Source organism: Phyllobates terribilis, unplaced genomic scaffold (assembly GCF_046119375.1).
Source record: "Phyllobates terribilis strain yellow unplaced genomic scaffold, ASM4611937v1 Scaffold_12__6_contigs__length_324123572, whole genome shotgun sequence".
NCBI classification, from domain to species: domain Eukaryota; kingdom Metazoa; phylum Chordata; class Amphibia; order Anura; family Dendrobatidae; genus Phyllobates; species Phyllobates terribilis.
The window spans coordinates 89,256,344-89,272,896 of NW_027362772.1; the positions used below are offsets into that span (position 1 = coordinate 89,256,344).

General features: G+C 44.4%; 1 protein-coding gene across 7 annotated transcripts in view; it reads right to left on the reverse strand.

The window, feature by feature from the left end:
• The window catches only part of EIF4G3 (eukaryotic translation initiation factor 4 gamma 3), a 262,238-nt gene that overhangs the window by 15,069 nt on the left and 230,616 nt on the right, over positions 1–16,553 (reverse strand). For all 7 annotated transcript variants that reach the window (XM_073656081.1, XM_073656075.1, XM_073656080.1 and 4 more), the window contains 4 exons: positions 1,218–1,420; positions 862–981; positions 577–753; positions 301–498 (listed from right to left, as the gene is read on the reverse strand). In XM_073656081.1, the coding sequence (XP_073512182.1) occupies positions 301–498; positions 577–753; positions 862–981; positions 1,218–1,420 (698 nt within the window). The remainder of the gene's footprint in view (positions 1–300; positions 499–576; positions 754–861; positions 982–1,217; positions 1,421–16,553) is intronic.

A 16,553-nucleotide genomic window follows, 5' to 3' on the forward strand; every position in this document is an offset into this window, starting at 1 on the left:
GACCCTTCTGTCAGGATGAGAACGGCCAAGAGGGTCCTGAGCGGGGATGGAGGGCATCGCTACCACTGAACGTCGCCGGTCCTGATGGGGCCAGGGGTCTATGTGAGTGCAGCTCGGCTTCGCAGGTATTGTCCCTGGTCCTGGTGACTCTGTGTGAGATAACGTTTGGATGGAGGTAACATCGGCGCCTCCACTTAGGGACACAATGCTGAGGGAGGACTTCACTCATGTCTCCATGTTCTTCAAAAACCAACGTGATCACCACTAACCAGGTCTCAGCGGCTGCAGACCAGGACATACCGTGGCGAGGCATCGGCACATGTTGGCATACGCCACGGAGAAGCTGGGCTCATCGATGGCCTTCTCAAACACCAGGTCTATCACTCCTTTCAGTCGCTCCTCGGTGTCCACAGTCAGGTCCATCACCTGCTTCATCAACTGGTTAAACATCTGAGGAGTCAGCTTGTTCAAGATGCTCCGAACCTTACGGAAGAGAGCCTGCAACGAGAAGGTCCATGGTAGAGGCGCGGGCAGAGACACGCGGCCGCCCCAGTGCTTCCCGGTGTGCCCGCTCGCCTGTGTCCGGATGTTCTCCGGGTCCTCCGCCTGGGAGTCCCTCTTTCCGCTCGGCTTCCACGCGTTCTCGGCTTTCTTCAGGTGAACGTCATCTGTTACTGAAATGTTCATGATTATTTTCCTGGGCTCCCGCCTCTGCCCTGGTTGTGAACGTCTGGGACCCCCAACATTCAGCAACTGGGGGACACAACAGCAAAAACTTTACAAGTTTACAAGACGGAGTTCAGACGTCTCGCTGTCGCACAGGGGGGCACCCTCTCTACCGATGACAATGTGCAGACTTACAGGCACGCCGCGACCGCCAGGGGCCAACCGGCCAAAGTCTGCGTAGGCAGGGGTGAAGTCTGGCCCCTTCTGCAGCATGCGAGGGTCCAGGGTCCTCATCGCAAGCTTCGGCTGATTGATCTGTAATGGACAGTAAAGTGACTGTAGAGTAATGAGGTGACAAGAGAACAATCTACCCATCGTCCCACGATAGAAACAGCGACCCCCAGCATCTGCACAGTAATGAAGCCCTGATCACACACCGCAGCCGCCTGGGACGGCGCTCAGGACCCCCACACCCCCTCCAAAGGCACACGCCCCACAGCGGAGGCCTCACAGGCGGCACGGGGGCAGCACCCACACCGTCCTCTACTCACCTTGTCCAGGACCACGTCGCTGATGGGCGGCAATCCTTCTGGCTTCTGCACACAGGCCGGCATGAACTGGAATCCCAGCAGAAAATCCCGATCGTACTGCCGCTTCCCCTCACCCTGCACAATAGAGGCGGGTGGTGATGGCACATGGGGGGCCGCATCATGGGGGGCCGCATCCTGGGGGAACAGATCTGCTGCTCCAGACCCTAGGAAAATAATGAGTACAGGGTGGAGCTCAAACATCATCACACTGTGTACATACATTACATTACTGACCCTGCACTACTGAGATACACCCGGTATTATACTCCGGAGCTGCACTCACTATTCTGCTGCTGCAGTCACTGTGTACATACATTACATTACTGATCCTGAGTTACCTCCTGTATTATACTCCAGAGCTGCACTCACTATTCTGCTGGTGCAGTCACTGTGTACATACATTACATTACTGATCCTGAGTTACATCCTGTATTATACTCCAGAGCTGCACTCACTATTCTGCTGGTGCAGTCACTGTGTACATACATTACATTACTGATCCTGAGTTACCTCCTGTATTATACTCCAGAGCTGTACTCACTATCCTGCTGGTGGAGTCACTGTGTACATACATTACATTACTGATCCTGAGTTACCTCCTGTATTATACTCCAGAGCTGCACTCATTATTCTGCTGGTGCAGTCACTGTGTACATACATTACATTACTGATCCTGAGTTACCTCCTGTATTATACTCCAGAGCTGCACTCACTATTCTGCTGGTGCAGTCACTGTGTACATACATTACATTACTGATCCTGAGTTACCTCCTGTATTATACTCCAGAGCTGTACTCACTATCCTGCTGGTGCAGTCACTGTGTACATACATTACATTACTGATCCTGAGTTACCTCCTGTATTATACTCCAGAGCTGCACTCATTATTCTGCTGGTGCAGTCACTGTGTACATACATTACATTACTGATCCTGAGTTACCTCCTGTATTATACTCCAGAGCTGCACTCACTATTCTGCTGGTGCAGTCACTGTGTACATACATTACATTACTGATCCTGAGTTACATCCTGTATTATACTCCAGAGCTGCGCTCACTATTCTGCTGGTGCAGTCACTGTGTACATACATTACATTACTGATCCTGAGTTACCTCCTGTATTATACTCCAGAGCTGCACTCACTATTCTGCTGGTGCAGTCACTGTGTACATACATTACATTACTGATCCTGAGTTACCTCCTGTATTATACCCCAGAGCTGCACTCACTATTCTGCTGGTGCAGTCACAGTGTACATACATTACATTACTGATCCTGAGTTACCTCCTGTATTATACTCCAGAGCTGCGCTCACTATTCTGCTGGTGCAGTCACTGTGTACATTACATTACTGATCCTGAGTTACCTCCTGTATTATACTCCAGAGCTGCGCTCACTATTCTGCTGGTGGAATCACTGTGTACATACATTACATTACTGATCCTGAGTTACATCCTGTATTATACTCCAGAGCAGCACTCACTATTCTGCTGGTGCAGTCACTGTGCACATACATTACATTACTGACCCTGCACTACTGAGATACACCCGGTATTATACTCCGGAGCTGCACTCACTATTCTGCTGGTGCAGTCACTGTGTACATACATTACATTACTGATCCTGAGTTACATCCTGTATTATACTCCAGAGCTGCGCTCACTATTCTGCTGGTGCAGTCACTGTGTACATACATTACATTACTGATCCTGAGTTACCTCCTGTATTATACTCCAGAGCTGCACTCACTATTCTGCTGGTGCAGTCACTGTGTACATACATTACATTACTGATCCTGAGTTACATCCTGTATTATACTCCAGAGCTGCGCTCACTATTCTGCTGGTGCAGTCACTGTGTACATACATTACATTACTGATCCTGAGTTACCTCCTGTATTATACTCCAGAGCTGCACTCACTATTCTGCTGGTGCAGTCACTGTGTACATACATTACATTACTGATCCTGAGTTACCTCCTGTATTATACTCCAGAGCTGCGCTCACTATTCTGCTGGTGCAGTCACTGTGTACATTACATTACTGATCCTGAGTTACCTCCTGTATTATACTCCAGAGCTGCGCTCACTATTCTGCTGGTGGAATCACTGTGTACATACATTACATTACTGATCCTGAGTTACATCCTGTATTATACTCCAGAGCAGCACTCACTATTCTGCTGGTGCAGTCACTGTGCACATACATTACATTACTGACCCTGCACTACTGAGATACACCCGGTATTATACTCCGGAGCTGCACTCACTATTCTGCTGGTGCAGTCACTGTGTACATACATTACATTACTGATCCTGAGTTACATCCTGTATTATACTCCGGAGCTGCACTCACTATTCTGCTGGTGCAGTCACTGTGTACATACATTACATTACTGATCCTGAGATACACCGGGTATTATACTCCGGAGCTGCACTCACTATTCTGCTGGTGCAGTCACTGTGTACATACATTACATTACTGATCCTGAGTTACATCCTGTATTATACCCCAGAGCTGCACTTACTATTCTGCTGGTGCAGTCACTGTGTATATACATTACATTACTGATCCTGAGTTACCTCCTGTATTATACTCCAGAGCTGCACTCACTATTCTGCTGGTGCAGTCACTGTGTACATACATTACATTACTGATCCTGAGTTACCTCCTGTATTATACTCCAGAGCTGCACTCACTATTCTGCTGGTGCAGTCACTGTGTACATACATTACTGATCCTGAGTTACATCCTGTATTATACTCCAGAGCTGCACTCACTATTCTGCTGGTGCAGTCACTGTGTACATACATTACATTACTGATCCTGAGTTACATCCTGTATTATACTCCAGAGCTGCACTCACTATTCTGCTGGTGCAGTCACTGTGTACATGCATTACATTACTGATCCTGAGTTACCTCCTGTATTATACTCCAGAGCTGCACTCACTATTCTGCTGGTGCAGTCACTGTGTACATGCATTACATTACTGATCCTGAGTTACATCCTGTATTATACTCCAGAGCTGCACTCACTATTCTGCTGGTGCAGTCACTGTGTACATACATTACATTACTGATCCTGAGTTACCTCCTGTATTATACTCCAGAGCTGCACTCACTATTCTGCTGGTGCAGTCACTGTGTACATACATTACATTACTGATCCTGAGTTACATCCCGTATTATACTCCAGAGCTGCGCTCACTATTCTGCTGGTGCAGTCAATGTGTACATACATTACATTACTGACCCTGCACTACTGAGATACACCCGGTATTATACTCCGGAGCTGCACTCACTATTCTGCTGGTGCAGTCACTGTGTACATACATTACATTACTGATCCTGAGTTACATCCTGTATTATACTCCAGAGCTGCTCTCACTATTCTGCTGGTGCAGTCACTGAGTACATACATTACATTACTGATCCTGAGTTACATCCTGTATTATACTCCAGAGCTGCACTCACTATTCTGCTGGTGCAGTCACTGTGCACATACATTACATTACTGATCCTGAGTTACATCCTGTATTATACTCCAGAGCTGCACTCACTATTCTGCTGGTGCAGTCACTGTGTACATACATTACATTACTGATACTGAGTTACCTCCTGTATTATACTCCAGAGCTGCACTCACTATTCTGCTGGTGCAGTCACTGTGCACATACATTACATTACTGATCCTGAGTTACATCCTGTATTATACTCCAGAGCTGCACTCACTATTCTGCTGGTGCAGTCACTGTGTACATACATTACATTACTGATCCTGAGTTACCTCCTGTATTATACTCCAGAGCTGCACTCACTATTCTGCTGGTGCAGTCACTGTGTACATACATTACATTACTGATCCTGAGTTACATCCTGTATTATACTCCAGAGCAGCACTCACTATTCTGCTGGTGCAGTCACTGTGCACATACATTACATTACTGATCCTGAGTTACATCCCGTATTATACTCCAGAGCTGCACTCACTATTCTGCTGGTGCAGTCACTGTGCACATACATTACATTACTGATCCTGAGTTACCTCCTGTATTATACTCCAGAGCTGCACTCACTATTCTGCTGGTGCAGTCACTGTGTACATACATTACATTACTGATCCTGAGTTACCTCCTGTATTATACTCCAGAGCTGCACTCACTATTCTGCTGGTGCAGTCACTGTGTACATACATTACATTACTGATCCTGAGTTACATCCTGTATTATACTCCAGAGCTGCACTCACTATTCTGCTGGTGCAGTCACTGTGTACATACATTACATTACTGATCCTGAGTTACCTCCTGTATTATACTCCAGAGCTGCACTCACTATTCTGCTGGTGCAGTCACTGTGTACATACATTACATTACTGATCCTGAGTTACATCCTGTATTATACTCCAGAGCAGCACTCACTATTCCGCTGGTGCAGTCACTGTGTACATACATTACATTACTGATCCTGAGTTACATCCTGTATTATACTCCAGAGCTGCACTCACTATTCTGCTGGTGCAGTCACTGTGTACATACATTACATTACTGATCCTGAGTTACATCCTGTATTATACTCCAGAGCAGCACTCACTATTCTGCTGGTGCAGTCACTGTGTACATACATTACATTACTGATCCTGAGTTACCTCCTGTATTATACCCCAGAGCAGCACTCACTATTCTGCTGGTGCAGTCACTGTGTACATACATTACATTACTGATCCTGAGTTACATCCTGTATTATACTCCAGAGCTGCACTCACTATTCTGCTGGTGCAGTCACTGTGTACATACATTACATTACTGATCCTGAGTTACATCCTGTATTATACTCCAGAGCAGCACTCACTATTCTGCTGGTGCAGTCACTGTGTACATACATTACATTACTGATCCTGAGTTACCTCCTGTATTATACTCCAGAGCTGCACTCACTATTCTGCTGGTGCAGTCACTGTGTACATACATTACATTACTGATCCTGAGTTACCTCCTGTATTATACTCCAGAGCTGCACTCACTATTCTGCTGGTGCAGTCACTGTGTACATGCATTACATTACTGACCCTGCACTACTGAGATACACCCGGTATTATACTCCGGAGCTGCACTCACTATTCTGCTGGTGCAGTCACTGTGTACATACATTACATTACTGATCCTGAGTTACATCCTGTATTATACTCCGGAGCTGCACTCACTATTCTGCTGGTGCAGTCACTGTGTACATACATTACATTACTGATCCTGAGTTACCTCCTGTATTATACTCCAGAGCTGCGCTCACTATTCTGCTGGTGCAGTCACTGTGTACATACATTACATTACTGATCCTGAGTTACATCCCGTATTATACTCCAGAGCTGCGCTCACTATTCTGCTGGTCCAGTCAATGTGTACATACATTACATTACTGACCCTGCACTACTGAGATACACCCGGTATTATACTCCGGAGCTGCACTCACTATTCTGCTGGTGCAGTCACTGTGTACATACATTACATTACTGATCCTGAGTTACATCCTGTATTATACTCCGGAGCTGCACTCACTATTCTGCTGGTGCAGTCACTGTGTACATACATTACATTACTGATCCTGAGTTACATCCCGTATTATACTCCAGAGCTGCGCTCACTATTCTGCTGGTCCAGTCAATGTGTACATACATTACATTACTGACCCTGCACTACTGAGATACACCCGGTATTATACTCCGGAGCTGCACTCACTATTCTGCTGGTGCAGTCACTGTGTACATACATTACATTACTGATCCTGAGTTACCTCCTGTATTATACTCCAGAGCTGCACTCACTATTCTGCTGGTGCAGTCACTATGTACATACATTACATTACTGATCCTGAGTTATATCCTGTATTATGCTCCAGAGCTGCACTCACTATTCTGCTGGAGCAGTCACTGTGTACATACATTACATTACTGATCCTGAGTTACATCCTGTATTATACTCCAGAGCTGCACTCACTATTCTGCTGGTGGAGTCACTATGTACATACATTACATTACTGATCCTGAGTTACCTCCTGTATTATCCTCCAGAGCTGCACTCACTATTCTGCTGGTGCAGTCACTGTGTACATACATTACTTATCCCGAGTTACATCCTGTATTATACCCCAGAGCTGCACTCACTATTCTGCTGGTGCAGTCACTGTGTACATACATTACATTACTGATCCTGAGTTACCTCCTGTATTATACTCCAGAGCTGCACTCACTATTCTGCTGGTGGAGTCACTATGTACATACATTACATTACTGATCCTGAGTTACCTCCTGTATTATACCCCAGAGCTGCACTCACTATTCTGCTGGTGCAGTCACTGTGTACATACATTACATTACTGATCCTGAGTTACCTCCTGTATTATACTCCAGAGCTGCACTCACTATTCTGCTGGTGCAGTCACTGTGTACATACATTACATTACTGATCCTGAGTTACATCCTGTATTATACTCCAGAGCTGCACTCACTATTCTGCTGGTGCAGTCACTGTGTACATACATTACTGATCCTGAGTTACATCCTGTATTATACTCCAGAGCTGCACTCACTATTCTGCTGGTGCAGTCACCGTGTACATACATTACATTCCTGATCCTGAGTTACATCCTGTATTATACTCCAGAGCTGCACTCACTATTCTGCTGGTGCAGTCACTGTGTACATACATTACATTACTGATCCTGAGTTACATCCTGTATTATACTCCAGAGCAGCACTCACTATTCTGCTGGTGCAGTCACTGTGCACATACATTACATTACTGACCCTGCACTACTGAGATACACCCGGTATTATACTCCGGAGCTGCACTCACTATTCTGCTGGTGCAGTCACTGTGTACATACATTACATTACTGATCCTGAGTTACATCCTGTATTATACTCCAGAGCTGCGCTCACTATTCTGCTGGTGCAGTCACTGTGTACATACATTACATTACTGATCCTGAGTTACCTCCTGTATTATACTCCAGAGCTGCACTCACTATTCTGCTGGTGCAGTCACTGTGTACATACATTACATTACTGATCCTGAGTTACATCCTGTATTATACTCCAGAGCTGCGCTCACTATTCTGCTGGTGCAGTCACTGTGTACATACATTACATTACTGATCCTGAGTTACCTCCTGTATTATACTCCAGAGCTGCACTCACTATTCTGCTGGTGCAGTCACTGTGTACATACATTACATTACTGATCCTGAGTTACCTCCTGTATTATACTCCAGAGCTGCGCTCACTATTCTGCTGGTGCAGTCACTGTGTACATTACATTACTGATCCTGAGTTACCTCCTGTATTATACTCCAGAGCTGCGCTCACTATTCTGCTGGTGGAATCACTGTGTACATACATTACATTACTGATCCTGAGTTACATCCTGTATTATACTCCAGAGCAGCACTCACTATTCTGCTGGTGCAGTCACTGTGCACATACATTACATTACTGACCCTGCACTACTGAGATACACCCGGTATTATACTCCGGAGCTGCACTCACTATTCTGCTGGTGCAGTCACTGTGTACATACATTACATTACTGACCCTGCACTACTGAGATACACCCGGTATTATTCTCCAGAGCTGCACTCACTATTCTGCTGGTGCAGTCACTGTGTACATACATTACATTACTGATCCTGAGTTACATCCTGTATTATACTCCGGAGCTGCACTCACTATTCTGCTGGTGCAGTCACTGTGTACATACATTACATTACTGACCCTGCACTACTGAGATACACCCGGTATTATTCTCCAGAGCTGCACTCACTATTCTGCTGGTGCAGTCACTGTGTACATACATTACATTACTGATCCTGAGTTACATCCTGTATTATACTCCGGAGCTGCACTCACTATTCTGCTGGTGCAGTCACTGTGTACATACATTACATTACTGATCCTGAGATACACCCGGTATTATACTCCGGAGCTGCACTCACTATTCTGCTCGTGCAGTCACTGTGTATATACATTACATTACTGATCCTGAGTTACCTCCTGTATTATACTCCAGAGCTGCACTCACTATTCTGCTGGTGCAGTCACTGTGTACATACATTACATTACTGATCCTGAGTTACCTCCTGTATTATACTCCAGAGCTGCACTCACTATTCTGCTGGTGCAGTCACTGTGTACATACATTACTGATCCTGAGTTACATCCTGTATTATACTCCAGAGCTGCACTCACTATTCTGCTGGTGCAGTCACTGTGTACATACATTACATTACTGATCCTGAGTTACATCCTGTATTATACTCCAGAGCTGCACTCACTATTCTGCTGGTGCAGTCACTGTGTACATGCATTACATTACTGATCCTGAGTTACCTCCTGTATTATACTCCAGAGCTGCACTCACTATTCTGCTGGTGCAGTCACTGTGTACATACATTACTGATCCTGAGTTACATCCTGTATTATACTCCAGAGCTGCACTCACTATTCTGCTGGTGCAGTCACTGTGTACATACATTACATTACTGATCCTGAGTTACCTCCTGTATTATACTCCAGAGCTGCACTCACTATTCTGCTGGTGCAGTCACTGTGTACATACATTACATTACTGATCCTGAGTTACATCCCGTATTATACTCCAGAGCTGCGCTCACTATTCTGCTGGTGCAGTCAATGTGTACATACATTACATTACTGACCCTGCACTACTGAGATACACCCGGTATTATACTCCGGAGCTGCACTCACTATTCTGCTGGTGCAGTCACTGTGTACATACATTACATTACTGATCCTGAGTTACATCCTGTATTATACTCCAGAGCTGCTCTCACTATTCTGCTGGTGCAGTCACTGAGTACATACATTACATTACTGATCCTGAGTTACATCCTGTATTATACTCCAGAGCTGCACTCACTATTCTGCTGGTGCAGTCACTGTGCACATACATTACATTACTGATCCTGAGTTACATCCTGTATTATACTCCAGAGCTGCACTCACTATTCTGCTGGTGCAGTCACTGTGTACATACATTACATTACTGATCCTGAGTTACCTCCTGTATTATACTCCAGAGCTGCACTCACTATTCTGCTGGTGCAGTCACTGTGCACATACATTACATTACTGATCCTGAGTTACATCCTGTATTATACTCCAGAGCTGCACTCACTATTCTGCTGGTGCAGTCACTGTGTACATACATTACATTACTGATCCTGAGTTACCTCCTGTATTATACTCCAGAGCTGCACTCATTATTCTGCTGGTGCAGTCACTGTGTACATACATTACATTACTGATCCTGAGTTACCTCCTGTATTATACTCCAGAGCTGCACTCACTATTCTGCTGGTGCAGTCACTGTGCACATACATTACATTACTGATCCTGAGTTACATCCCGTATTATACTCCAGAGCTGCACTCACTATTCTGCTGGTGCAGTCACTGTGTACATACATTACATTACTGATCCTGAGTTATATCCTGTATTATACTCCAGAGCAGCACTCACTATTCTGCTGGTGCAGTCACTGTGCACATACATTACATTACTGATCCTGAGTTACATCCCGTATTATACTCCAGAGCTGCACTCACTATTCTGCTGGTGCAGTCACTGTGCACATACATTACATTACTGATCCTGAGTTACCTCCTGTATTATACTCCAGAGCTGCACTCACTATTCTGCTGGTGCAGTCACTGTGTACATACATTACATTACTGATCCTGAGTTACCTCCTGTATTATACTCCAGAGCTGCACTCACTATTCTGCTGGTGCAGTCACTGTGTACATACATTACATTACTGATCCTGAGTTACCTCCTGTATTATACTCCAGAGCTGCACTCACTATTCTGCTGGTGCAGTCACTGTGTACATACATTACATTACTGATCCTGAGTTACCTCCTGTATTATACTCCAGAGCTGCACTCACTATTCTGCTGGTGCAGTCACTGTGTACATACATTACATTACTGATCCTGAGTTACATCCTGTATTATACTCCAGAGCAGCACTCACTATTCCGCTGGTGCAGTCACTGTGTACATACATTACATTACTGATCCTGAGTTACATCCTGTATTATACTCCAGAGCTGCACTCACTATTCTGCTGGTGCAGTCACTGTGTACATACATTACATTACTGATCCTGAGTTACATCCTGTATTATACTCCAGAGCAGCACTCACTATTCTGCTGGTGCAGTCACTGTGTACATACATTACATTACTGATCCGGAGTTACCTCCTGTATTATACCCCAGAGCAGCACTCACTATTCTGCTGGTGCAGTCACTGTGTACATACATTACATTACTGATCCTGAGTTACATCCTGTATTATACTCCAGAGCTGCACTCACTATTCTGCTGGTGCAGTCACTGTGTACATACATTACATTACTGATCCTGAGTTACATCCTGTATTATACTCCAGAGCAGCACTCACTATTCTGCTGGTGCAGTCACTGTGTACATACATTACATTACTGATCCTGAGTTACCTCCTGTATTATACTCCAGAGCTGCACTCACTATTCTGCTGGTGCAGTCACTGTGTACATACATTACATTACTGATCCTGAGTTACATCCTGTATTATACTCCAGAGCTGCACTCACTATTCTGCTGGTGCAGTCACTGTGTACATACATTACATTACTGATCCTGAGTTACCTCCTGTATTATACTCCGGAGCTGCACTCACTATTCTGCTGGTGCAGTCACTGTGTACATACATTACATTACTGATCCTGAGTTACATCCTGTATTATACCCCAGAGCTGCACTCACTATTCTGCTGGTGCAGTCACTGTGTACATACATTACATTACTGATCCTGAGTTACATCCTGTATTATACTCCAGAGCTGCACTCACTATTCTGCTGGTGCAGTCACTGTGTACATACATTACATTACTGATCCTGAGTTACATCCTGTATTATACCCCAGAGCTGCACTCAGTATTCTGCTGGTGCAGTCACTGTGTACATACATTACATTACTGATCCTGAGTTACCTCCTGTATTATACTCCAGAGCTGCACTCACTATTCTGCTGGTGCAGTCACTGTGTACATGCATTACATTACTGACCCTGCACTACTGAGATACACCCGGTATTATACTCCGGAGCTGCACTCACTATTCTGCTGGTGCAGTCACTGTGTACATACATTACATTACTGATCCTGAGTTACATCCTGTATTATACTCCGGAGCTGCACTCACTATTCTGCTGGTGCAGTCACTGTGTACATACATTACATTACTGATCCTGAGTTACCTCCTGTATTATACTCCAGAGCTGCACTCACTATTCTGCTGGTGCAGTCACTGTGTACATACATTACATTACTGATCCTGAGTTACATCCCGTATTATACTCCAGAGCTGCACTCACTATTCTGCTGGTCCAGTCAATGTGTACATACATTACATTACTGACCCTGCACTACTGAGATACACCCGGTATTATACTCCGGAGCTGCACTCACTATTCTGCTGGTGCAGTCACTGTGTACATACATTACATTACTGATCCTGAGTTACCTCCTGTATTATACTCCAGAGCTGCACTCACTATTCTGCTGGTGCAGTCACTATGTACATACATTACATTACTGATCCTGAGTTATATCCTGTATTATGCTCCAGAGCTGCACTCACTATTCTGCTGGAGCAGTCACTGTGTACATACATTACATTACTGATCCTGAGTTACATCCTGTATTATACTCCAGAGCTGCACTCACTATTCTGCTGGTGGAGTCACTATGTACATACATTACATTACTGATCCTGAGTTACCTCCTGTATTATCCTCCAGAGCTGCACTCACTATTCTGCTGGTGCAGTCACTGTGTACATACATTACTTATCCTGAGTTACATCCTGTATTATACCCCAGAGCTGCACTCACTATTCTGCTGGTGCAGTCACTGTGTACATACATTACATTACTGATCCTGAGTTACCTCCTGTATTATACTCCAGAGCTGCACTCACTATTCTGCTGGTGGAGTCACTATGTACATACATTACATTACTGATCCTGAGTTACCTCCTGTATTATACCCCAGAGCTGCACTCACTATTCTGCTGGTGCAGTCACTGTGTACATACATTACATTACTGATCCTGAGTTACCTCCTGTATTATACTCCAGAGCTGCACTCACTATTCTGCTGGTGCAGTCACTGTGTACATACATTACATTACTGATCCTGAGTTACATCCTGTATTATACTCCAGAGCTGCACTCACTATTCTGCTGGTGCAGTCACTGTGTACATACATTACTGATCCTGAGTTACATCCTGTATTATACTCCAGAGCTGCACTCACTATTCTGCTGGTGCAGTCACCGTGTACATACATTACATTCCTGATCCTGAGTTACATCCTGTATTATACTCCAGAGCTGCACTCACTATTCTGCTGGTGCAGTCACTGTGTACATACATTACATTACTGATCCTGAGTTACATCCTGTCTTATACTCCAGAGCTGCACTCACTATTCTGCTGGTGCAGTCACTATGTACATACATTACATTACTGATCCTGAGTTACTTCCTGTATTATACCCCAGAGCTGCACTCACTATTCTGCTGGTGCAGTCACTGTGTACATACATTACATTACTGATCCTGTGTTACATCCTGTATTATACTCCAGAGCTGCACTCACTATTCTGCTGGTGCAGTCACTGTGTACATACATTACATTACTGATCCTGAGTTACCTCCTGTATTATACTCCAGAGCTGCACTCACTATTCTGCTGGTGAAGTCACTATGTACATACATTACATTACTGATCCTGAGTTACATCCTGTACTATACTCCAGAGCTGCACTCACTATTCTGCTGGTGCAGTCACTATGTACATACATTACATTACTGATCCTGAGTTACATCCTGTATTATACTCCAGAGCTGCACTCACTATTCTGCTGGTGCAGTCACTATGTACATACATTACATTACTGATCCTGAGTTACTTCCTGTATTATACCCCAGAGCTGCACTCACTATTCTGCTGGTGCAGTCACTGTGTACATACATTATATTACTGATCCTGTGTTACATCCTGTATTATACTCCAGAGCTGCACTCACTATTCTGCTGGTGCAGTCACTGTGTACATACATTACATTACTGATCCTGAGTTACATCCTGTATTATACTCCAGAGCTGCACTCACTATTCTGCTGGTGCAGTCACTGTGTACATACATTACATTACTGATCCTGTGTTACATCCTGTATTATACCCCAGAGCTGCACTCACTATTCTGCTGGTGAAGTCACTATGTACATACATTACATTACTGATCCTGAGTTACATCCTGTACTATACTCCAGAGCTGCACTCACTATTCTGCTGGTGCAGTCACTATGTACATACATTACATTACTGATCCTGAGTTACATCCTGTATTATACTCCAGAGCTGCACTTACTATTCTGCTGGTGAAGTCACTATGTACATACATTACATTACTGATCCTGAGTTACATCCTGTACTATACTCCAGAGCTGCACTCACTATTCTGCTGGTGCAGTCACTGTGTACATACATTACATTACTGATCCTGAGTTACATCCTGTATTATACTCCAGAGCTGCACTCACTATTCTGCTGGTGAAGTCACTGTGTACATACATTACATTACTGATCCTGAGTTACATCCTGTACTATACTCCAGAGCTGCACTCACTATTCTGCTGGTGCAGTCACTGTGTACATACATTACATTACTGATCCTGAGTTACATCCTGTATTATACTCCAGAGCTGCACTCACTATTCTGCTGGTGCAGTCACTATGTACATACATTACATTACTGATCCTGAGTTACATCCTGTACTATACTCCAGAGCTGCACTCACTATTCTGCTGGTGCAGTCACTATGTACATACATTACATTACTGATCCTGAGTTACATCCTGTATTATACTCCAGAGCTGCACTCACTATTCTGCTGGTGCAGTCACTATGTACATACATTACATTACTGATCCTGAGTTACATCCTGTATTATACTCCAGAGCTGCACTCACTATTCTGCTGGTGCAGTCATTGTGTACATACATTACATTACTGATCCTGAGTTACATCCTGTATTATACTCCAGAGCTGCGCTCACTATTCTGCTGGTGCAGTCACTGTGTACATACATTACATTACTGATCCTGAGTTACCTCCTGTATTATACTCCAGAGCTGCACTCACTATTCTGCTGGTGGAGTCACTGTGCACATACATTACATTACTGATCCTGAGTTACATCCTGTATTATACTCCAGAGCTGAACTCACTATTCTGCTGGTGCAGTCACTGTGTACATACATTACATTACTGATCCTGAGTTACATCCTGTATTATACTCCAGAGCTGCACTCACTATTCTGCTGGTGCAGTCACTGTGTACATACATTACATTACTGATCCTGAGTTACATCCTGTATTATACCCCAGAGCTGCACTCACTATTCTGCTGGTGCAGTCACTGTGTACATACATTACATTACTGATCCTGAGTTACATCCTGTATTATACTCCAGAGCTGCACTCACTATTCTGCTGGTGCAGTCACTGTGTACATACATTACATTACTGATCCTGAGTTACATCCTGTATTATACTCCAGAGCTGCACTCACTATTCTGCTGGTGCAGTCACTGTGTACATACATTACATTACTGATCCTGAGTTACATCCTGTATTATACTCCAGAGCTGCACTCACTATTCTGCTGGTGCAGTCACTGTGTACATACATTACATTACTGATCCTGAGTTACATCCTGTATTATACTCCAGAGCTGCACTCACTATTCTGCTGGTGCAGTCACTGTGTACATACATTACATTACTGATCCTGAGTTACATCCTGTATTATACTCCGGAGCTGCACTCACTATTCTGCTGGTGCAGTCACTGTGTACATACATTACATTACTGATCCTGAGTTACATCCTGTATTATACTCCAGAGCTGCACTCACTATTCTGCTGGTGCAGTCACTGTGTACATACATTACATTACTGATCCTGAGTTACATCCTGTATTATACTCCAGAGCTGCACTCACTATTCTGCTGGTGCAGTCACTGTGTACATACATTACATTACTGATCCTGAGTTACATCCTGTATTATACTCCAGAGCTGCACTCACTATTCTGCTGGTGCAGTCACTGTGTACATACATTACATTACTGATCCTGAGTTACATCCTGTATTATACTCCAGAGCTG